The 25,616-nt window shown below is 36.6% G+C and overlaps 1 protein-coding gene across 3 annotated transcripts in view; it reads right to left on the bottom strand.

The window, feature by feature from the left end:
* Positions 1-1,521: 1,521 nt before the first annotated feature.
* The window catches only part of KLHL5 (kelch like family member 5), an 80,094-nt gene continuing 55,999 nt past the window's right edge, over positions 1,522-25,616 (bottom strand). For all 3 annotated transcript variants that reach the window (XM_061192170.1, XM_061192172.1, XM_061192171.1), the window contains 5 exons: positions 18,937-19,161; positions 14,859-15,021; positions 8,903-9,115; positions 7,201-7,372; positions 1,522-2,640 (listed from right to left, as the gene is read on the bottom strand). In XM_061192170.1, coding sequence (XP_061048153.1) covers positions 2,584-2,640; positions 7,201-7,372; positions 8,903-9,115; positions 14,859-15,021; positions 18,937-19,161 — 830 coding nt within the window. In that variant the 3' untranslated portion in view covers positions 1,522-2,583. The remainder of the gene's footprint in view (positions 2,641-7,200; positions 7,373-8,902; positions 9,116-14,858; positions 15,022-18,936; positions 19,162-25,616) is intronic.

Raw genomic sequence — 25,616 nt, 5'->3', positions numbered from 1 at the left:
AATACATTTGTTTATGGTTCAGCCATCCAAAATACCATGCAATTTATCTAATATTTATAAAACCTGAAATGTATGTTTTCTTGCATTTATTCTTCTAAAGCAAAACGTATATAAAATTCCATAAGAGATTTAAACAAAATTTCCCCCCAATAGTAAGAAACAAAAATCTTCTGATAAGAGTGTGACTGATAAATTTCACTTCTAAAAAGCATAAGCCTTCTTCACTTTTCTTTTTGTTGAAGTAAATGATTTCTCACATAAAAGGAAACTTCTTTTTAGAAACAGGAGTGATGACAGAATGGACTCCTGAGCCACTGCCTGTGTTTGAATCCCTGCTCTGCCACTTATTTGCTATATAGAATCTTGGGGTTAAACTCTTCCTGACCTGGGTTCCTCATCTGTAAAAAGGAGAATAATAACACAACATACCTCATAAGGTTGCTGTGAAGATTAAGTGCATTAATACATGCAAAAACTTGGTTCCTAGTTCATAATAAGCATTCAATAATTACAAGAAATATTATTTTTCATAAGGTGGTCATTAATTGGGGTTAAAATTAAGAGCAGCTAGACATCTCAGTGCAGAAGCTAACAGTAAAAGTCAAGGCAGCAATGTTAGATGATGCACACAAGGAAGGGCCATATTTTCCTCTAGATTTATAAGATCCCAGACTAGAAGAATGAATGCTTTGGTGAATGCTCTGTCACTAGAAAAGAAATAGTTTTCTTCACTAGTACCCAGAAGAGCAGAGCCTATTGATGACAAAACTGCATTAGAGAGGCCCCTTCAGTGGGATAAAAAGTCAAAGGGACTGTTCTATGAATCCCATAAAGGAAAGGAAGATCCTCAGAGAAAAGAATCAGTTCCTTTACTTTAAGGTGAGTCTGACTCCATTGCGGGCACAGGGAACAAGAGAGTGGATAATGAGTGGAGATGAGAATGATCACAAGTCCAAAATCACAGGTCTAAGCCTCCACAAGAAGGGATGATGTACTGACACATTTCTGCTTTTGAAATTTTTGCTTTGTTTCTTATAGCTTTTCCTCTTCCTCTCTCCCTTACCCTAAATACATAAATATACTCTACCACTGATCCCTCCTTGTCAGGAAAGTAACTGAATTCATATCCACACTATAATGAATATATGAAATATTAATGTATTTGTCACTATCACTGCTATTTTCTTAGTGGCCACACCACTAAAATGCCCATGGAATTTGTTTTGTGAATAGACGTACTAAGTTTCTTGGTTTCCTGTGTAGAAACATTTCACGAGCATTCAAAATCAGCTAAAAAAAAAAGTTTCTTTTAATTTTTAAAGGAAGCAACTAAAATAAAGGCTACCCTGATATAAAATGTAAAAACACATTAACCGAAATATGGACTTTTAAAAGGTGGGAATTTAGTTTATACTCATTTTATATTAAGATATAAGTTAATGACTTATACCTTAAAGGATTTATCATAAGATGTTACTGCCCAGTGCATTTTTGCAAACAATAAATAATTCACTGAGAATATTAACATTCACATGTGTAATTAAGAGTTTACAAATGTACAAAACTTTGGGTAATAAACACTTTAAACTTATTTTTCAAACATTCAATAAGCCCATTCCCCCCAAACTGTTTGATTACAAAGAAGCACAAAGGATTAACTAACTCCGGCAAAAGATAGCAAACAAGGCAGGGGAGGCAAATAGAGATCGGAGAACGTAAGAATATCCAAACAGTTCTGTCAATATAAAGAGGCAAAATCAAAACATTTTTAACAATATAAAAGAAAGCAAATTCACACGATTAAATGCTAATTAGGTGAAAGAACATTAGAGGGTATATAACATTTATTTTCTCCACAAAATTTGCATATCTTAAATTTAATGCAAAACACCATGTTTCAATTCTAATTTAAGAATATCATAACATGGAGTTCTTGGTTAATCTAGATGGAATTAATATTTAAATAGATCCCAAAGGTCATATCAAGTTTTTATTTGGTCTTTATTGTTCTAACTCTTTAATATTTTTCTTTATTCATTGGACTAAGCCGATTTTAGAAATATATCCACAAGCGAAGCATATATAATGCAGCTATTTCTGAAAACAACTAAATGCATAGTCTTTAGTAATATCATTAAAACAGTGGTTGTGGTTAAGTAAACGAATAAAAATTACCATAATTCATGTATGATAAAGTTACAAATCAAAACATTAGAAGTTTTATCTGGGGTATTTGCACTGTAATAAAAGAAATGTGGATAATATGAGCAAAATGTGCTTGATTATTAAAAGAAATGAAATTCCTGGTTAACACTGGGTTGTGTCAGGAGCAGTGCATTTGTCCTCATATTTTATATCAGGAACATACGTTCACAATCCACCAGCTGCAGTTTTGATTTGCTAAGAAATAAAAGTATTTAATCCTGGTTCTTCCTTGTTTTAACATCTTCCCTTAGACACCAGGCACTTCGTGCCCCGGAATGTGGCCTTGCAAATTTACTAAAAACGTATCCATTGATAGTAGAACAATTATACTAAATTCATAAAGGAAGAGAATATCTTCATTTAGAAAACAAAGCACTGTTATAACTTTACAGTCACAACGCAAGCCCCAGCTCTTCCTAGGCACAGTGGAGCAACCTAAAAAAAAAAAAAAAAAAGACACATGTTGGGTTTGTGGGTAAAAACGTTGATAATACCACACCAGTCGGTGAAATATTGAAATAGTTCATACTTGTTGGCAAAGAGCTGCTGCCCGAACCCTAAGCTGGCCCAGGTCTTAAACAAGGCTCTTCCTCCTGATGCCAAAGCTTCAAAGACTAAATTGTTTTGGGTATATAACATAATTATGTAGTATTTACTTCTCTTTAAAGGTGATTTTTAAAGATAGCACAGGAATTGTTCTACATGAAACACTATTTTGGCCAACATGATGCACAATATGGATGTGAGGAAATGCTGAACACTTAGAGTAACTTTGTGACTAATATGGAGAAAATACCAAGTATTATCCTGAGAGGCCATGCAGCGGAAGTGCTATCTCAGAGAGAGTACACAGAATATACCACATGCCCCGGGTCTGCCGACTCCAGAGGAACCACTAACTTCACATTCACTGATGACCTTCTCAGCGTGGCTGAAGAGTCTAAACCCATTCTACTGCTTTTTACCAGAGTCAATAAATAATAAATACCACCGATTGAACTCCTTAGGAGTGGAAACAAACCTGGTGAATAAACTCCATGACAGTGAGATAGAAGTATGAGGTACTACGGGAAAAGTATAATCTTGACTTATGCATTAGGAACAATTCTTAAATCTTTCACTTCTTGTCTTTTTTTTTTTTTAAGTACTCTAGACACTGGGCAATTCATAGCGGAGGTAAGTGCGGACAAGGATAGTTTTAAAAGAAGGACTACTTGGAGCCCAGTAAGAATCTATGCATTTGAGCTAACAGAATTAAGACATTAGCATTTGGGAAGGGGTGACTAATATAAAGTACTAAGAAAGTTTGTTTTGTACTTATGTATGTGGGTGTATGTCATAAAGTATTTTTGTCAAATACATGATATCAAAGTGACTTTCTAGTCATTTTGACTCCTCCTCCCCAGACCAATGCGTGGATTTTAAGAATACATCTGACTTCAATTGTAAGAGAATTCTTGGTTGTTCTCCACCTGAATCAGTTGTTTTGATCACTGTTATATCTTTTTGAACAAATAACCTATTTTAAAACCATATCTACTTACAGTATTCTAGGAGTAACCTCTATGTCATTTAAATCAAAATGTCTGTAATTAGCAGCTTTTCTCAAAACACTCAAGACACTAAGTCTCTACATTGTGAATAGCTGATGCTGTCACGACAACCAGCTAGAAAGTTTAGCTTAGAGAATTTATTAAATACAATGCAGTCACCTCCTGCTTTGGGTCAAGGCTGGGAGTGGGGTGGGTGGTGGCTTAAGACTTTGTAATCACATTTCATTCCCTGTACAAATAAATGTCCTCCTGTCCATTTGTAGAAACATTGAACGGAAAACATTTATTTTTCAGATACTATGGTTGTAAATTCACATTTAGGAGCTTTAAAATCACTTATATGTAGAATCTAAAAAACACAACGAACTAGCAAATACAACAAAAAAGAAACAGACTCACAGATACAGAGAACAAATTATTGGTTACCAGTGGGGAGAGGGAAGGGGGAGGGGCAAAATAGGGCTAGGGGATTAAGAGGTACAAACTATTATGTGTAAAATAAGCTACAAAGATATATTGTACAACACAGTGAATATAGTCAATATTTTATAATATCTATAAATGGAGCATAACCTTTAAAATCGTGAATCACTATATTGTATACCTGTAACTTATAATATTGTACATTGACTGTACTTCAATAAAAAAAATTTTTTTTAAAGTAATGGAGATGGCATGTAAACCAAAGAGCTATGTGGTCACAGATTATTAATTCTGATACAGGGTGATTCAGCATAAGGTATTAATTATCTGTAACAGCAAGTCTGAAATACTGGCTAATAGGTTTCCTTATAACTGGCCTAAGGGCTTAAATAAAATACATCTCAGGAAAAGAGATTCTTCTATCTCTTCTTGGATTCCTTGGTTATCATTCACAATTACTTCTGCCATGGTAGGAGGCTGATGGTAGGTAATCTCATAATTTCTATGAAATCCCGTAGCTCTAACTCAAGCTCTCAAATTATGCCTTCTCGCCTTCACCAAGTGATCTCACTTACTTAAGAAACAAGATCAAGGTCATACAATCTAAGTCTCTTTTTCTATCCTTCTCTTCACTTAAAAACACTTTGTATCTTTCTACACTGATATTCTCATTTTTCCCTCCAGCTTTGGAGGATAAGATCTTTCCTCCAGTCTAAGGAGGACCTGCCTTTGCTCTCAATTCTGTTTCTGTCCTTCTTTCAGAAAAGTGCCCTTCAGTTTTGCTTTCTCCTTCTAGCATCTGGAATCCCATTCAACTCTCTTGTCTTCATCTCTATTGTGAAAAAGATCCTAGGCTCAAATTCTAACTCCACCATTTATCTGCTGTGTGATGTTGGGTCAGCTATTTAACCTCTCTGTCTCAGACTCCTTCATCCAACACAGTGAGGAAATAATAGTACTTTCCTTATAGGGTTGTTGGGAAGATTCTTTAATGTAAAGTACTTAGACCAGAGTCGGGTACATAAAATGTACTCAGTAAGTATTAACTTTCTATCATCATCATTATTTTAAAATTGTATGCCCCTCTAGCTCCCACATTTACTTTTACTCTTCACTTTACTTTTTACACTGTGTGGTGGCTTCTGCTTCTATCATATTCTCAAAGGTCCTGACAATTTCATGAATGACAAATCTTCTTCATTCTTCCTTATGCTGCTGAAATTCCCCTCTCCCTTTTTTTTTTTTTTTTAAACATTTTATTTCTTTTCTTTGGCTGCGCTATGCAGCATGTGGGATCTTAGTTCCTCCACCAGGGATTGAACCTGTGCTCCCTGCATTGGGAGCGCAGAATCTTAACCACTGGACTGCCAGGGAAGCCCCCCACCCCCCGCCTTTCTTTTAATGCTCTATTTCATTATCTACTAAGACACTCTCTGATCATTCTTTTGCTGTTTCCTTCAGAAGCTGCACCTCTCTATACAACCTAGTAAGTGTATAAATTAAAAATAAACAGGACTTGGTAATATCTCTTGAATCCATCTGTATATTTAACACCTCAAGCCTTATAACTGAAGTAACTTTATAAATGTTTTCCTTTCACCCAGGCTTCACTTCCCCTGCCCCTAACCCAACTTACCCTGTCCCCAGCTGCTGACATGTGGACTTTCTATTACTGCATTGCTCTCTTGGTTAAAAGGCTCCACTGGTTTCTCATTACCAAACTCTTTAGGTTGACCATTGCAGACCTCCATCCTGACCCCAACCTTCCTCTCCAATAAGAACTCCTACTCTTCTCAAGCATGCAGCCTTATAACCCGCCACACTTCCGCAATAGAGCCTGCATATTTCTGCTTTAGTGACATTTCTTTCATGTCTGCTCACACAATTTCCTTTTTCCTCCTACCTTTTATTTTTTGGCCACGCTGCGCGGCATGTGGGATCTTAGTTCCCTGACAAGGGAGCGAACCCTTGCCCCCTGCAGTGGAAACAAGGAGTCTTAACCATTGGACCACCAGGGAAGCCCCTTCCTTCTATCTTTTTGAATTGGATCAATTCATTAAGGCTTAGATTAAATCCCACTTCTTCCTTACTGAAGCCCTCTCAACAGCCATTTTCTCTCTTCTCCTTAATTTCCTAGGCCACTCACTGCCTATACCATGGGACACTTCATACCAACTGCTCCACACTGTGGATCCTCCCTTTACATGAGCAGATCTCACCTACCTAAGTAGTTAAGCTCTGTGACAGCAGGGATTCTCATAAGTATTGTTTTCTTGACAGTACTTACCACTGCTCCTTGTATGTAGGAAAACCTTGGCTCAATTAAACATTTGAGTGCCTTTTATGTACCATATACTGAATTGGATGCCAGACTCAGAAAATTCCTGGTTCTGTTCTGGGTGATGATGGAAACAAAGATCTCAAAAGATCATTCTTAGAAGCGCTAGGCCCTCTCAGAAATAGACAAAGAGGGAATTTTTTCTGTTAAGTTTGTCAGGTCAGGTTTCTTACTTGTTAATGTAATTTAGGATTGCCATCTTTACTAGGTTATAACCAGACATTTGATCTGCTCCCAAATATCTGTGGCTTGAGTATTTAAAAATTATTGCTCATGTATGGGTAAGTGGTTCATTTGTTCCTGACTACCATCTTTGTTTTTAATTTTCCACAATCTCCCTCCCTTTATTACAGCCCTCTTGTGGTCCTATCAGCTCTATCAATGCTAGGACATCTCACCAATTCTCAGCAAGTAAATGGTGGCAGCTAATAATAATAATAATAACCAACTAATAAGAATTTCTCTGAGTACTAACTTATACTTTAAAGGTAATTTTGGATTTTAACTATACTATAAAATTAAATATTCCCTCTGTTTTCTTATATTTAGTTAAAAGATGACTTTATCATGTTTATGCTATATATTTTGATACTGGACATAATTGAGAGGATCTGTTTTACCAAAACAATTGTTTGTAATAAAAACAGAGTAAGTGTAAAAATGAAAAATGAAATGCCATACCTGGGTCCACTCATTTGTCTGGGGATCGTAAGCCTCCACTGTATTAAGGTAAGTCTGTCCATCATACCCTCCGACAGCATATAATTTATCACCAAGTAAACAGACTCCCACGGCATCTCTGCTGATGCTCATAGATGCCACTGCAGTCCACATATCCGTTTTGGGATCATATCTGAAAGAAAATTTTAGAACTGGAGCTGATACTGTTCTCACAATATTTTACATAAAAATAGTTTCATCCTTTAATCTTATATCTTATCTGCTATATAAAATACATTTGAACATATTTTAGAGAAAAATATCAATATTTTCCTGCAAACTTTTAACTTACAACATAATAGAGTTATTTTGCAGATGCATAACACTTAAACTAGTCAAAAGAGCTAATGTAAATGTTGAAAACTGCTTTAAGGTTTCAGGTTGCCCACTGAAAATTTGAGGAAATCAATTCATGAAGCTCTATGTAAGATGACTTACAGCCTCAATCATTGCTAACTGTCCATTTTTGGAGCTTCTTGTTCCTTTCATGAAGTATGTTAATTAGAACTGCCCCAAATTGTCTATCTAAGAGCAGATACATCATGCTAAGATGACTTACACTGCTTCCAATACTTCTTGTATCAATGAACAATTTTTCACTGGGTGCAGTCCTGTAGTGGGTCTGTAATTTATGGGGCAAAGTATATAAAGACTTCTGTATCCCTTTCCTGGATTATAACATGTAACAAGCATAGTCTGAATTATTTTCTCCCCAATACAGGTGAAATGCAGGTGTAACTATCATGCTCTCTCAAAAAACACCAACCAACTCTGCTTATTATTTCATAGAAAGCACTTGTTGTCATCAACAAACCTTCATTTCACTTTTTATTCTTCTTCTAGTCATTTATAATTTATTGAATAATATACACACACATTCATTAACTTCCCATTGCTCTTTAAAATCCAAAGTTTTTAATAAGGCCTCAAGACTCTGTATGATCTGCCCCAATATCCCCCGACTCCTTTCCTGCCACTCTCTCCATCATTCTTTGTTCTCCGATGACAGTGGCCGCCTTCCAGTTTTCTGAATGAAACATATTCCTTCCTGCTTTGGAGTGTTCATACACACTCCTATTGACTCTACCTCCTAAAGCCCTTCAATTCTCCCCATTCCACTGACCATAGCAGATGGGAGCCTAAGCCACTGTCCAGAGCTTCCACTGACGTCGGGCTCTTTACCTAGGCCCATATTTGAGTTTCGAACAAGGATGACTTGTTCAAGCTTTCAAGCCTTACTAGCCCTTTATTTTCATTTAGTATTTCATACTACTTCATTCTATATCAAAATATGTCAGGAATGTCCCTCTCCTTTTTGCTTCTTATTTGGCCTCCAGCCCGTAATTAATTCTCTGTGAAATCTGTCAAACCCCTTTTCTTATTAGGTACAATGTCCAGTACAAAATAGGTACACAATAAATGTTTGTCATATGATTCAATTAATAAACTGTATAATCAATTCTAAGGTCAGATTGAGAGAAGACTGAGTAGGCTCTTGGTGACAGACTGAGAGATGGCCTGAGCAGACCACCCAGTGTTTACAGAGCTCCTAAGGAACTGCCTTGCACATGGTGGATGCTCAATAAAGAGTTATCAATTCGTGTGGAAGTGTCAGAGGCTTAGGTTTGATTTTTATTCCTAGTTTTCCTTCACAGGAAATTACCTCTCCACACAGTCTGAGAGTCTGGAAGTCAAGTTGGATGCAGGTGCGTCGTGGCCTCCGATGGCGTACAGCAATCCATTCCAGGTAGTGACTCCTACTCCCCCTCTCCTTTTTGACATTTGTGCACAGAGTGTCCATTTATTAGTATGAGGGTCAAAACATTCTACTGACTTGAGACAAGAACTGCCATCACGACCACCAACTGCATAAAGTCTGTAAAAACAACAAATGGGATGATAAATAAGAGATGGTGTTATTATTATGCATAAGACAGAGGTTATTCTTATGGTATTTCATTGAATTCAAGGTGCCATCAACGATAAGAAATACTGTCAATTTATGTGCCATTAAGAAAGAAGATGGGACTTCCCTGGTGGTGCAGTGGTTAAGAATCTGCCTGCCAATGCAGGGGACATGGGTTCGATCCCTTCCAGGAAGATCCCACATGCCATGGAGCAACTAAGCCCGTGTGCCACAACTACTGAGCCTGTGCTCTAGAGCCCGCGAGCCAGAGCTACTGAGCCCGTGTGCCACAACTACTGAAGCCCATGCGCCTAGAGCCCATGCTCTGCAACAAGAGAAGACACTGCAATGAGAAGTCCGAGTACCGCAACAAAGAGTAGCCCCCACTAGCCGCAACTAGAGAAAGCCCGCGCGCAGCAACGAAGACCCAATTCAGCCAAAATTAAATAAATAAATTTATAAAAAAAAGAAAGATGTGCTACCAATTAAATGGCACATGTATATATCATATATTATTCTGTACATATATAAAAAAGAAAACATAAACTCACATGAAAACAATGACAACATTTTCACAGCTGCCATCTGTTTGACAAGTTACCATTGAGTGTAAAATGCATCACAATTTTAGAGATGTTAAAGTATGTCTTAAAATAGATAAAATATTGTGTATAAATATATCATGACATTTCTTAAATAGCTAAGATAGGACTTGGTGATAAATGAAAGAAACTAACCTTCTCTGAGCACCTACCACAGGTGAGGCACTTTACATGTATTAATTTAATCATTATAATGATGCTATGACAAACCATTTGTATCCCTGTTGCACAGGTGAAGAAACTGGGTTTCATGGAGATTAAGAGACTTGTACATGGTCACCCAAGAAGAAGCAGAACCAGGACAATTGTTATATTAATGAGCAGTTGGACAGTTAAGAGTCATCTGGTATGTACTTGTAATAGTGAAATATGAGAATAAAACTATAGATTCAGGGCTTCCCTAGTGGCGCAGTGGTTGAGAATCTGCCTGCCAATGCAGGGGACACGGGTTCGAGCCCTGGTCTGGGAAGATCCCACATGCCGCGGAGCAACTAGGCCCGTGAGCCACAACTACTGAGCCTGCGCGTCTGGAGCCTGTGCTCCGCAACAAGAGAGGCCGCGATAGTGAGAGGCCCGTGCACCGTGATGAAGAGCGGCCCCCGCTTGCCGCAACTAGAGAAAGCCCTCGCACAGAAACGAAGACCCAACACAGCCAAAAATAAAGAAAGAAAGAAAGAAAGAAAGAAAGAAAGGAGTTCCTTTAAAAAAAATAAAATAAAAAGACAGATAAACCATATGTACCTACAGGCAGACCTCATTTAAAAAAAAAAACAAAAAAAACCTATAGATTCAAATATATTGATTTACTAGGCAACGTTTAGGACGTTAACATACCATATTTATATTTATTGGTATGTTAACGTCCTAAACGTTGCCTAGTAAACCAATTTATTATCAATCAATATACTGCATTAATTTAAAAGTCTTTTTACTCTGAACTTAAAATATATATAAAATATTTTAAATATTTAAACATTTGAATATTCTTTATTAAGCACAAAATCTTCTTACTATTCACTTAGGAAGCTCTTTGTAGATATTTTTTCTATCATTTAAAAAAATAATAATAAATTCAGTTCACTGCTTGTTCAAAAGCTCACACATTTTGAATTTATGGATGCCTTAGTTAATATTTAGCTATTTTTAATTCTTGAGAAATAATATTTGAACTATATCAAATTTCTGCCCATTAAAACTCTAAGTATTTATATTTGGGTAAATATACATATTTTAAAGACAGATTTCATAATTTTAATTCATAATTTAAAGTACCTATGCCACTCAAACTGGTTCTTAAATAATAAGACGACCATATCTTAAACAGCAAAACATGTTTGTAGCAGTGTCTTGTTCTAAACTTAAAATATATTAATAGTATGGAATTTGAAATTTATTTGAAACTTTAATCTGTTAAAAATTTTATCTGTTAAAAACTATTTTTTTGTGCTACTGTTCTTAATATTAAGCTGTCCTCATCTTTAACTAATACTTGGAAGAATAATTACCTAAATATGGATCATAGAATATTAGAAGGAATCAACAACTAGAAAATGTCAATAACTAAAAATATATGTACACACACACATAGTATCATAGGCTTCCAGCACCCTACCCTCTTCACAGTGAATTCATGGGTCTTCCTTGTGAAAAGTGGTGTAGTACAGTGATTTAGAGCATGAACTCTGGAGCCAGACTCTCTGGTTCTACCACTTATCACTTACTAGCTGTGACTGTGGACAAGTTATTTAATCTCCGTCTGCCTGAACTTCATCATCCATAAAATCTAGAAGCCCTGCCTCACAGGATTATTGGTGATCAAATTTAAAGTACTTTGAATATTGCCTGGCACATGGTAAACATGGTATAAGTGTTAAAGGGGAAAAATAAATTCTGGCTCTATTTGCATTCTTTTAGAAAATGGTATTTTAGGAGATGTTAAATGTACAAACAACATTCATACTGAGATAATATTAAGGGCTAAAATGTATTGTAACACTTTCTGAAGAATTACATCTCATGCAATGGTTTTCAAACTGTATTCTAAGACCAGGACTCTGTGGAGAATGTTAGGGAGCCCCCAAAATGGTTCATTTAAAATTAAAGATTAAAAAGTAGTTTTAATTTTCAAAAATATCACCTGGCTCAATTAAACGTCATGCAAGATTCAGAACTCATCTTTCTTTCCCATGACAATATCTATTACAATAAAAAGAGAAATATTATGTCAAATTGCAATAGTATTGTACTACATATTTAAAAATAAGATTTAGGTCTCACCTGACTTCTAAAATTATGATCAAGAATACAAGTGGTTGGTAGATACTGTTTGAGATTCAGCTGAGAAAAAAAATGTCTACTACTTTCAAACTACTTGAGCAATTTAACTGAAGAATTTCCTGTGATTCCAATTAAATTGCTCTAGTAGTTAAAATAACTATTACCAATTTCAGCTTATCTGTGAATCAGGATTTTCTTCATACTGGACAACCAAAACAAAACAGAAATAATCTGTGTTCTTTAAAACAGACTTATTCTTCTACATTGATTTTTACAGTAAGTAAATATTATAAACTCAAACTTATAATAAACTTAAAATAAGCTTATTATAAACTTGAACCTCCATTTGCCTTAAGTATTGAGGTTTTTGTAAGATTTCACTTGAAAGAAAGATTCTATTGCCAAAAGTATTTGCCAGCCAATGGCTTAAAAGTAGCCTGAGCAACTGGAAGTTTAGACAAAGCTTCTTTCTGTCAAACATGGCAGAAATAATTTTAACACTTTCAAAATTTTATGATACAGAGTGTAACTCATAAAACATCAAAACAGTTCTTCCCTAAAGAAATGAACTATATTTTGCATCAGGAAGCATTGTAAAATAATTTAAAATAACAAAAACAGTATTTAACTGGGCTTTTCATTTTATAAATTAAAAAAATTGAGGCACAGAGAAATGATTTGTTTTAAATCACAAAGGACTGGTAGAGAGAAGATACATAATTAATTTTTTCAATCAACTGCATATTTAAAATATTAACAACATAATTTCTATTTTTTCCAGGTTCTGGATTTGTACCCCAAAATTGAAACTAACAAAATATTTTAAAACATTGCTACTTTATTTTAGTGCAAGCTTAGAAAAATGGTGGTTGATGGATTAACACATCCTCTTCTTGGGGTGATTAAAGCACTACTGCATATAATTGGTACCAGGATATTCTTCACTAAGGTTGCACACTTCAGATTTATGTGCTGGATACTGTGCTAGGTGTAAGAAACAAGAAGTCAGATCAGGTCATTCAAGACCATGATCTGCTATAGGAGATGGACCAGTCAATAACTACAATAATAGAGTGGTACATGCTGCAATACAATTATATACAAGTTATATACAGTAAAATTGCTGAGGATGGAATGGACAATCAGTGCAGGGGGAACGAAGAGATGAGAGTGGGGATTGGAGGTTTCCTGGAGGTGATTTTTAAGCAAGTTTCAAGGATGCTGAGTTTGCCAGGAAGGAAAGTGGGGGAAACAATATTCTTAGAAAGATGGTGTCGGTTAAAAGATAATAGGAGTGTGAAACAAAATGTATTTTTCACAAATAGATTAGTTTTGCTGGAGTGTATTATGCATGGGTAGAGGAGAGAGAAGAGGCTAGAGAGGTGGACAGAGGCAAGATCATAAAGGAGACTTGGTCAGATAAGCTACTGAAAGGTTTTAAGTAGGAAAGTGACATGGTCCTATTTGTGTTTTAGGCAGAACATTAGGTGAGTCTCTAAAATGAAGAATGAAAGGGAGAGAGTTAAGGTTAGGGACAAAGTGACCAGTCTACCCCAACAGACCAGTTAAAATCACAACGTAGATATACAATACTTTCAAAATCAACTGTCTTACTACTTAGTAGATAAGAAGTCCTTAGCTTCTGATATTATTAGGTACTCTCAGAATTATACTCAATAAATTGTGCTTCAGGTAGGTTAAATACAGAAATATTTATTTCTCATTAGAGAGCAAGAAAAGGTAGGAAAGTAAGATACTTCTATGCCTAGAAGTCCAGGATACTGTAGGTCTGGAAATCAGGTTTTAGAGAAGGTATTTATTCTTATGTCTTCTATTAGAAATAAATATTTCTAGCCAGAAATAGTAATTTCTTTTTTTTCACTTTCTATACTCTTTGGTGGCTGACTCTTCTACCAAAGAACTAGGAAAGAAATGTAGTGATAAAATTTGAAGTTATTTCTTTAGCTAAAACAAATGAGGGGAGGTGTATTGAGATCAGATATATTTAAAAAATGGGTTTCTATTTCTGTATCTTATTACTTGTAATCGTGCTAAAAATTAAAAAAAAAAGGACACAACTAACAGGTCCTGAGGAAACAAGACCTTAGGTCATAAAATATAAAAATATTACTAACATTTTCTCATTTTTTTGATAATCAGTAACAATCCAACAAATAATTTTAAGTCTCTATATTTTAACCTTGGTTCTTTCCTCTTCCTGGAAATGATGATAAAACATTTTAAGTGAGTAAAGGTATGCAACAAACAACTTTTATTTAATAACCATAAGGGCTTCATTTTATGGAAGAAAGGCCTGAAAAAGATACTATGTATTTAGTATTTGAGTGGTGGCTCTATCCAAATCTGTTTACTCTATTTAGAGCAGATAAGAAGCAAGAAAGCATCTCTTTCTAAATGCATTCTAGTTTTCAGCAGTTTACCAAGATAAGAAGGAAGTAAAAGTAAGGAAAAATCAGTAGAAGAAATGGAAAGAATTATTTAGGGAAACATGAGAGAGACCATACAACTTTTAAAAGACCATATACTTTTAAAGCTATATGAACCACCAGATTTGGACTACATTGAATATTCATATAAAATTTATTCACTCAAAATGATAACTAGAAATTTATAATATCTGCACATTAGAATAAAAGTAACAATGTTGAGCCATTTATATTTAGAGCTATTATAAAAAGAGACTATTTAAAAAGTTTGTTTACATCACTCAGAGTATTTCTCTCATGATTTCCATATATCTTTAAGTTGGACAAGATATAGCTTAATACATTTAATTTATTGTGTTTTAAGTGGAACCTTAAGTATTTCCTTACTTTCCACTTAGTACTGCCACACCTACTGTGCTTCTGGGAGTGGACATAGTGGCAACAAAATTCCACTGGCGAGCCTGAGGGTCCCATCTTTCCACTGTATTCAGATAGCTCCAACCATCATGCCCTCCTACTGCATACATGGGACCTTCCAATACAGCCACACCTACAAGGAGACAGGAAAGAAGCAATGACTTAAAAATCTTTTAACTGAAATGTAAGTACAATGAACCTTTAACATGCAAATTTAACTAGGCAAAAATTTATGATAAAGATATCTGGCTTCCTCATAGCTCTTCTTGGTAGATAGGTGGGTGGGTGAGGGGAAGCAATAGCACTGTAGCCCTTACAAGTTTTAGAGGCAGTATTTTGAGGTCCAACAGGGGAAAGGTATTTTAAAAAAATACAAGATGCACACATTGCCATATATAAAACATTTTTCAATAATTTGGATTTACAATATATTAGAAAACAGCAATTTTATTCTTTTCTCCCTTTAATTCAAATTCATGAGATTTTGCTGTAGATTTGATACCACAATCTATTGGTGTGTTTCATCGCGAGGGAACCAAGCCAAATTTCATTTGTTCATTTATTCAACCAATAGCTATTGAGTTTCTACTAAGTGTCAGGCACTTAGTAGAACATAATAGATAAGGGCTCTGCCCTGATGGACCTAATATTTTATTTTATTTTATTTTAATCATTTATTTATTTATTTTTTGTTGCTTTGGGTCTATGTTGCTGCACGCAGGCTTTCTCTAGTTGCGGAGAGTGGGGGCCACTCCTCATTGCAGTGCGCGGGCCTCTCACTGTGGTGGCCTCTCTTGCTGCGGAGCACAGGCTCCAGGCATGCGGGCTTCAGCAGCTCTGGCTCGCGGGCTCCAGAGCACAGGCTCAGCAGTTGTGGTGCACAGGCCTAGCTGCTCCGTAGCATGTGGGTTCTTCCTGGGCCAGGGCTCGAACCCGTGTCCCCCACATTGGCAGGCGGATTCTTAACCACCGCGCCACCAGGGAAGCCCCGACCTAATATTTTAGTTAGGAAACAGATACAAAGTATATTTCAGGCATTGATAAGTGCTAATAAGAAAAAAAAGTAGCGGGACTTCCCTGGTGGCGCAGTGGATAAGAATCCGCCTGCCAATGCAGGGGACACGGGTTCAATCCCTGGTCTGGGAAGATCCCACATGCCGAGGAGCAACTAAGCCCGTGAGCCACAACTACTGAGGCTGTGCTCTAGAGCCCGCGTGCCACAACTACTGAGCCCGTGTGCAGCAACTACTGAAGCCCATGCGCCTAGAGCCCGTGCTCTGCAACAGGAGAAGCCACCGTAATGAGAAGCCCGCTCACCGCAACCAAGAGTAGCCCCCGCTTGCCACAACTAGAGAAAGCCCTCGTGTGGCAACAAAGACCCAACAGCCAAAAATAAATAAATAAAATAAATAATTATATCTTAAAAAAAATTTTTAAAAAGAAAAAAAAAGGAGCAAAGTAAAAGAGTAGAGAGGATCAAGGGAGACCTCTGAGGTAAAGTGACATTTGAACAAAAATATGAATGAAGTTAGGAAACCAGACATGAAGGTATCTGGGGGAGAAGAAGGTGAGATAAAGAGAACAGTATGTACAAAGGCCCTGAGGCATGCTTAGTGTGTCTGTGGTACATACAGCAAGGAGGCCAGTTGACTGTGCAGGGTGAGTAAGGGGGAGAGCGTAGAAGATGAGAGGAAGGGTGGAGTCAAATCACATGGTGGTCGGGACAATTGTAAGGACTTTGGATTTTATTCTAAATGAGATGGAAAGCCAGCAGAGGGTTTTGAGAAGAGGTATGACATGACCATAGTCAGGTGAGATATAAATATGTATCACTTGAAGGCCAAAACACAAATATTGTGATACGAAGATATTTACTTTTGTGAAATCATGGCCAGATGACATAAATAGTCACCATTCACGTATGACCAAAACCAACATATCATTCCACTCATTTGTGTCCTGCCAGGACTGGCTATAGGAGATCTACCTATCTATCTATCTATCTAATCTATCTATCTCCAATTATATATAATACATATTCAATTATATATATGTGTGTATGAGTGTAATTAAGTAATTTAAAATTTACTTAAGTAAAGATTTCTTTTATAAGTTCAAATTTAAAACATTATTTATTATAAGGTAAATTAGTTACAACAAAGCTGTTTTGAATGACACAAAAATGGAAATAAAGGCTTAAAGAAGACACTTTGAGTGATATGATCATTCTCCTCTGAACTTGCTGCAGTTCAATGAAGTCTTTTGTATGGTACCTAGAACTAATGATAGTATTCCATGCACAATCTCATCTGCACAAGACATAGCTGGATCATGGGCATTCTCATTCTATGTAATACTATATCTATAAGATTTACCTTAAGTTAGAACTGATTTTCTTTTCCCCATAGTAGGGGAAAGTTTGCAGTTGAATCACACTTTTGACCCTGGATTTTATGGTCAACACAAATTTTTAAGTCCTGTTCATGTTGCTTTTAAGATATATCTTCCCGTTCTGTGCCTACGTAATAGTTGATTTTATGGACTCAAGAGTAATGTGTTATGGTTTTCTTTGTTAAATTTCATATAGTTAATTTTAAGCTCTTCTCTCAGTACCTTAGCCCCAACTGTCTGGTTTTACTCACTTACCTAACTTGAAATTTAAGATCATCTTTCATTGAAACCTAAATGCAACTAGTAGAATCCCCTGTCTCTTTGATTTTTTGCTGTACCCACACTACCATACCAATCTTCATGCCTAGATATTTTTCATTGGCCTTTTGGGCAACCTCTACTGTGGTGCTCAGTATTAATAAACTGAGTATAGTACAAACCTATGCTATCCAAACTCAACTATCCTTTCACTGCTACTCATTCATCTTTTAATTCATCTTTTATGATAACCTATCAAATTCTTTATTGCAACTATTTTAAACATTTTCCAAATTGTGATAAATTGACGATATGGTCACATAGTCTTCCTTTCCCAGAATACATGCTTATTTTCAATGTGATTCTTGTAGGTCCTCCCATCAAGAGGAGGAGTCTATTTCTCTATCCTTTGAATCTGGGCTTGGCCATGTGACTTGTTTTGGCCAATGGGATGTTAGCAAACATGAGGCAAGCAGAAGCTTGAAAAGTGTTTGTGCATTGGAGCCTGCCTTCTCTTCCTGCTTTTGAAACCCTGTGACTGCCACCATGTGCAGAAGCCTGGGCTAGCCTGAATGATTAGCGTCATATGGCCCAGTTGCCTCTGCTGCCCAGGCTGACAGCCTGTCTACCAGTACACACGTGAGTGAGGCCATTCTAGATCAGTCAGCCAACCAGCCTGCCTGCCCAACCTAGATTCATGAGAAAACCCAGCAGAAATCTTCTAAGACAGTCCAGACCAGAAGAACTGCCCAGCTGATACACAGATCCATGAGCTAAATAAATGGTTCTTGGTTTAAGCCTCCAAGTTTTGAAGTGGCTTGTTATGCAGCAAAATCTGGATGATACACATACATTGCAAGCCTCATCTTCCTCATCTTTGTATACCTACAGAACACAGAGCATGGCATATAGTACACACTAATCAATATCTGCTCAGTGAATTATTCAATTAAAGAATAAAAAGCCTCTATCATTACATTCTCTGTGCCACCTCAAAATTTTTCTGTGTCGTACTCATTTCTGCTTAAAAACTAAGGGATATAGATGAAAAACAATAATGCTAAAGGTTTTTAAATAAGTATGCATTTCAATTAGGTTAGATAACACTAATTGTCAACATAGAACCCACGTGTCAAAAGGTGGCTTGTCAGTCCATCGTGGTACACCACAATTCTTAAATATTCATGTTTTCACTTGTGCTGGTTGCACAATATACGTTTATATACAGGCTCGTTTTCTCTGTTTCTGCTTCTCAGGTGACAGGGAGCATGCGCAGGAACGCTTGGTGACTGCCGTTGGCCCAGCAGCTGCCACACTGCTCTTCTGCCTGGTAAAGAATGTGAAAATGCCGTGCAAGCCTAGGGTATGACCTTATGAACGAATCTGCAGTTATGCTTACCAAGGCCATGCCTATGTGTAGACATAGGAGGCATCACACTCCAAGTTTTTGTTTTGGGGTTGTAGCATTCTACAGTATTCAAAGTCTTCAGTCCATCTCTTCCTCCAACCACATACAGTTTGTCATCTAGCACCGCAACGCCGAACTGCAGCCTCCTCCCATTCATATTGGCTACAGGAGTCCACATATTTGTACGGAGATCATACTTTTCAATGCTTGTTGCTCCTTAATAGTGATAGACAGAAGTTAGGCAAATAAAAAGCTCACCATGCTTGAGTGTTTTATGAAATTAGACATATAAAAGTATATTATTAGCAGTGACAGTAATACATTTAATATATTACAATAAGCCCCTGCATGAGCTCATCCTTGCTTGTATCTCTGTCCTCATCTCCTACTATTCTCTAGTACCAGAGTACACCTGGCTCTGGTACTAAGATGTCAAATGAGAAAGGATTATCTGTCAAAGGGGGCTGAGTAGCAACAGCCAGAAGTGGGAGGAAAGCAGGGTAGTTTAGCACCGTGGAAGCCAAAGTAAAAAAGTGTACAGCTGCTGAGAGTATCAAGTAAGATGAAGACTAAAAAGTATGACTGGATTTAGCTGCATGGAGGTCACTGATGACTTTAGGCAGGGTCCCTTGTTTGAGCAGTTGAGACATGATTGGGAGGTGACGAAATGGAGACAGTGAGCATAGACGATTCCTCTAAGAAGTTTGGCTACAAAAAGGAAGAGAGAGATAAGAATTACTCAGTGGGTTGAGGGAGGTTTCATTTTGTTTTGCTTTTAAAAGTGGAAAAACTTGAGTCAATGGGAAGGATCTAGTTGTGGGGAAGGAAGCTGAAAAGACAGGAGATGAAGGGATCCTCATAATGGTGGGAGGTTCCTGAAGAGGCAGGAAAGGGCAGTATCAGGGCACAGGGCAGGGGCTTTCATAGGAGGAGGGAGAGGATACACACTCTACTGCAACCAGGAAGGACAAGAGCATAAGTGTGCATCAAGTGCTTTGGGAGCTATGAGAGTGGAAAGTTTAGGGAATAACTGCTGGACAGTGTCTACATTTTTTTAAGAATTAGAAGAGCCAAGGAACTCTTTTGTTCTCTTTATGAGGTAAGAATAGTGGAATTAAGAAAAAAAAAAGACCCACTCCTCTAAAACAAACAAACACCCAACCCCCAGGTATGAAGAGTTCAATTAGTATCTACTTTACTTCTCTCTTCTAAGCCTCTAATACAACATGCTATCAGTGCTATTCTTACAAAATTACAATCAAGACAAACATTTATTCTAAAGTATTTGCTACAATTAGGTCACCAGAGCACAGATGCTATTGATACCTCCTAAAATTTAGAAACAGTTTTGCCATATACATATATGGCAAGAAACCTTTGAAGGTTTATATATATGTGTGTGTGTGTATATATATGCATATATATAAAATACATCTTTCTTATATATTTGAGTTTTATTATTTTTTATTTAATTTACAAAAATTTTAAGTTATTTGCAATAAATACCAAGTCTCTTTCCATCTTTGCATTCTCAGTGGCATATAATAGACTCCACTGTATACAGTAGCTGTTCAAAAATATTTTTGAATTTGAATAATATTCTTTGTAATTTTTAGCTATAATGAGATTTTACTCATACACTCAGATTATTTTATGTAATAGTATACTTGAATCATCACTCTAAACTTGACCTTAAAAACTTCTTCCTTCCTCAAATAAAAAGGCATTGCTAGGGCTTCCCTGGTGGCGCAGTGGTTGAGAATCTGCCTGCCAATGCAGGGGACATGGGTTTGAGCCCTGGTCTGGGAAGATCCCACATGCCACGGAGCAACTAGGCCCGTGAGCCACAATTACTGAGCCTGCGCATCTGGAGCCTGTGCTCTGCAACAAGAGAGGCCGCGATAGTGAGAGGCCCGCGCACCGCGATGAAGAGTGGCCCCCGCTTGCCGCAACTAGAGAAAGCCCTCGCACAGAAACGAAGACCCAACACAGCCATAAATAAATAAATAAATAAATAAATCCCATTTAAAAAAACAAAACAAACAAACAAACAAAAAGGCATTGCTAATCATCTCTCTTCACTAATGAATTGAAAGAAGATTTTTAATCTGAATTTTAAGTTATTCCTTTTAGATCTAGTTCACTAAGCAGTATCATAGTCTTATGAACTAGTAAATAAAAATTCTTTTGCTAATATCAAACATAGTTCTTAAAAACATAAGATTTTAAAATACAGTCTAAAACATATATCTTAAAAAATATATCTCCAAATAACAAAATCTTAGTAATTGCAAAATCCTATGTAAAAGCTTAGAACTTCCCTAATTTACACTGAAGGATTAACCTTTAAAAAAAGTAAGCACAAATACATTCTGACATTTTTTTAGTGGCTATTTAGAACCATTACTGGCTTATTTGCTGGAGTCTATACTAATCAGATATATGAAGGGACCAAGAACCTAATAATCAGACTCCCATCCAACTGATGCAAATTGCTCTTCATTATGAAGACGCTGGGATTAAGATAAATTAAGGACTGGGAAGATAGCTTGAATAGGATAGAACCTCAGAGTATTTGATGATTAAGAAAGACTTATAAATAAAGTTGGTCAAGTAGCAAAGGTCAGATAACAGAAACTCTTGAAACCTAGAAAGAGGAATTTATAATTTATTAGTAAGAAATAAAGATTGCTGGAGTTTTTGAGCAGAGTAATGGCATGTTAACAGAAGAGTTAACATGAGAGTTAAGCAGTCAAAATGCCTGTTTGAATCCTGATCCCATCACTAATTAGCTGTGTGATCCTAGGAAAGTTATTTAACTTCTCTAAGTCTCAGTATCCTCCTCTGTAAAAGAGGGCAATAATAACATTCAGCTTTGAGAGTTGCTAGGAAGATGAAATGAAATAATGTAGGTCAAGTGCTTAGCATAATGCCTGGCATCTATTAAAAATATAATGAATGCTATTCCCACAAAATAAACATGATCAAAATTTGTGGGCTGATAGAAGGCTAACTGGAATTAGCAAGACAGCAGTGGAAATTTGGAAGAATAAGAGTCATTTGAAAGAAGTCACTTGGTGACTGTCAGAGTTGAAATTTGAGAGAGAGAAAGAGAGGGAGAGAGGAGATATGTATTGTTTACTTGGCTACTTAGTATCTGAGTTTCCTTCCCATGCTTGGGGAATTTTCCACTGTATGTATGACCTTGATGGGAGGCAGGAGCCTATCTTCCAGAAAACTGAGAAGACAGATATTCTCTTTGTCCTTGGAATTTTAGGGCCAGGACTCACCTAAAGCTAGTCAAATGGATGCCTGCACCGGAATTTAAAGTCTAAAGCAGGAATTACAAAGAAGCAGGGACAGTGGGTGTAGTTCTACCCATTTCTCAATAGCCTTCCAATAAATTCCCTACTTGCTTAAATGAGCTAGAGTTGATGTCCACTGGAGAGCACTGAACTATGATCCCAAGTTCTCAAGTCTGGGAGACATGGTCAGAGAAGACTTGGATACATGAAGCTTGAGGTGAAAGCCAAACATCAAATAGATATTTTATACCAGTTGGAAATATGAGAATAAAATCAAAGTGCAAGACTTATATGTGGAATCTAAAATATGACACAGATGAACTTATCTATGAAACAGAAACAGACTCACAGATGTAGAGAACAGACCTGCGGTTGCCAAGGGAGAGGGCAGGTGGGGGAGGGATGGATTGGGAGTTTGGGATTAGCAGATGCAAACTATTATGTATAGAATGGATAAAAACAAGGTCCTACTATAGCACAGGGAACTATATTCAATATCCTGTGATAAACCATCATGGAAAAGAATATGAAAAAGGATGTATATATATAACTGAATCACTCTGATGTACAGCAGAAATTAAGACAACACTGTAAATCAACCTACTTCAATAAAATAAATTTTAAAACATCAAAGTGCGAGACTATAATTAATACAGAGATAACAGTTAAAGCCTTAAAAAAGAGAGGGAAAGATAGAGGGGAAGTGGAAGTGCTAGTAATGACTACAAAGCCAAGCACCAGTTCCAGGCACATAGTGGATACTTAATAAGTATTTGCAGATCGATTATCTGGACAGTGGAGATCTCTAAAAATGTTCAAATACTTAAACTATAACTCTAATCAGTTACCTTACTTTACGTATCTCTGTAACATTCAGTCATCAAGCCTATATTTAGAACTTAAGTATCTATACGTACATAGTACTATGTTACATGCTATGTGTGATAATAGCTATATTTATATCTGTATCTGTTTCCGTGAACCTAAAAGTTAAATAACAATGCAAGATTTTCAATTAGAGCTCATATTTTTATATTCTTTTGAGATGTCACATAGAAGAGAAACCTTTAGATGTGATCACTGCATCAAGTGCTTTAGTCATACAAGTAATACAAGAGATGGCAGAGGACAATCTTCCTTCATTTGACCAATACTTACTGATGCCGTCTATGTACGAGGCACTGTTCTGTAAATACATTAGTGAACAAAAAAAATCCTTGCTTTCCTGGAGCTTATTTGGGGGAAAGAGGTAGACAGACCATAAACAAATGTAAGAGGTGCCATGAAGAAACATGAAGCAGACTACGGAGAAAGTGATAAGCAAGATTAGAAAGTGATGGGCAAGAGGTTGCTACTGAATGGTCATGGAAGTCCTCTTTGGTAAACTGGCGTTTGAGAGGAGATCTGAGTGAAGAATTTCTGCTGGGCATTCTGATATCAGGGCGCAGAGCATCCTAGTGAGAGGAAACAGCTAATGCAACACTCCTGACATGGGAGACCGATTAGCATGTTAGATGAACAGGGAGGCCAATGCCGCTGAAACAGAAGGATGGAGGGGAGAAGTAGAATGAGCTGAGATCAGAGAGGCAGCCAGAAGTCAGAGGTTTGGTCAAGGGATAGCAGATTATTAGTACTAGGAATTCAGAGGAAGAGGAGATCAATGTATATTGAGAAATAATACACAGAAACCTCTTAGCACAATACCTGGCACTGAGTAGGCACTGTGCATAGTGTCTGCTGCTATTATTGTTACTATGAGTAACAACTACTGCAAGAGTACAAAGAATTTCCAGATACTCTTGACCCAGATTTCGCACATACTTATATTTTACACTTGCTTTCTATGTATGTATATATGTATGCATGTATATAGGTTTTATGTATGTATGAATTTTTTTCTGAACTGTTTCATAGTAAGTTGCACAAAAGATGCCTCTGTACCTGTAAATATTTCAGTGTATCTTTCTTCTTTTGAAAGAAATCCTCTTACAAAACCACAATACAATCATCAAAATTTGGAAATTAACATTTATACAATGCTGTTATCTAATCTACAGAGCTTATTTGGATTTCGTCATTTGTCCCAATTATGTCCTTCATAGCAAAAGAAAATCCAAGATGATGTATTATAATAGCTGTCATGTCTCTTTAGTCTCTTGTAATCTGAGACAATTCCTAAATCTGTTTGTATTTCGTGATGTTGACATTTTGGAATACTTCAGACAAGTTATTTTGTAGACTGTCTCTCAACCTGAATTTGTTTGTCTTTTTCTCATGATTAAGTCCAGATTATATACTTTTGGCAAGAATACCACAGATGTGCAGCTGAGTTCTCAGTGCATCATATAAGAAGCACAGGCTGCTAGTTAGTCTCATTACTGGCAATACAACTTTTGATTATTTGGTTAAGGTGTTGTGTGTCAGGTTTCTCCACTGTAAAGACACCATTTTATGCTTAACTAGTAAGCAAATGGTTGGGAGATACTTTGAGACTAAAGATCCTGCTCTTAGACTTTCGCCTACTAGTCTTAGAGAATTAATGGTTATTGACTGAATTACTTATAAATATGATGATTGCCAAATGATGATTTTTCTAATCCCATCTTTGCTTCTATGTTTTAATTAGTTGGCATTCTACTGTAAGGAAAAGCATTCCTTCTCCCTCCTTTGTTTGTATCAGTATGAATTCATGAATAGTTATTTATAATCTTTTACTATCATTGTTTATTTTGATGCTGAAATTATCCCAGGTTTGGACAGTGGTAGCCCCTGCAAACTGTCTCCTGTATCTCTTGACCTGTCTCCATTATTCTTTGAGCACTTCCTTACTTTCTGGCACTACAAGTCGTTCTAAGCTATCTTGTACTTTTCCTATCCCAGGGCTAGAACCAGCCATTTCTCCAAGGAGCTCTTTGGCCATATTTATTAATAATTAAAATTCATTTTGTTCTATACTTTTTGAAATGATACATGCACCCCAGTTTTCAATGCAGCACTATTTATAATAGCCAAGACATGGAAGCAACCTAAATGTCCATCGAAAGATGAATGGCTAAAGATGATGTGGTACATATATACAATGGAATACTACTCAGCCATAAAAAGGAACAAAATAATGTCATTTGCAGCAACATGGATGGACCTAGAGATTGTCATACTGAGTAAAGTAAGTCAGACAGAGAAAGACAAATATTGCATGACATCACTTATATGTGGAATCTTAAAAAATGGTACAAATGAACTTACTTACAAAACAGAAATAGAGTTACAGATGTAGAAAACAATCTTATGGTTTACAGGGTGAAAAGGGGAGAGGGATAAATTGGGAGATTGGGATTGATACATACACACTACTATATATAAAGT

This window comes from Eubalaena glacialis, chromosome 5 (genome assembly GCF_028564815.1).
Source record: "Eubalaena glacialis isolate mEubGla1 chromosome 5, mEubGla1.1.hap2.+ XY, whole genome shotgun sequence".
Lineage (NCBI taxonomy): Eukaryota > Metazoa > Chordata > Mammalia > Artiodactyla > Balaenidae > Eubalaena > Eubalaena glacialis.
The sequence above is the reverse complement of the archived record's forward strand: the minus strand, read 5'-3'. Positions and strand labels throughout refer to the sequence as shown.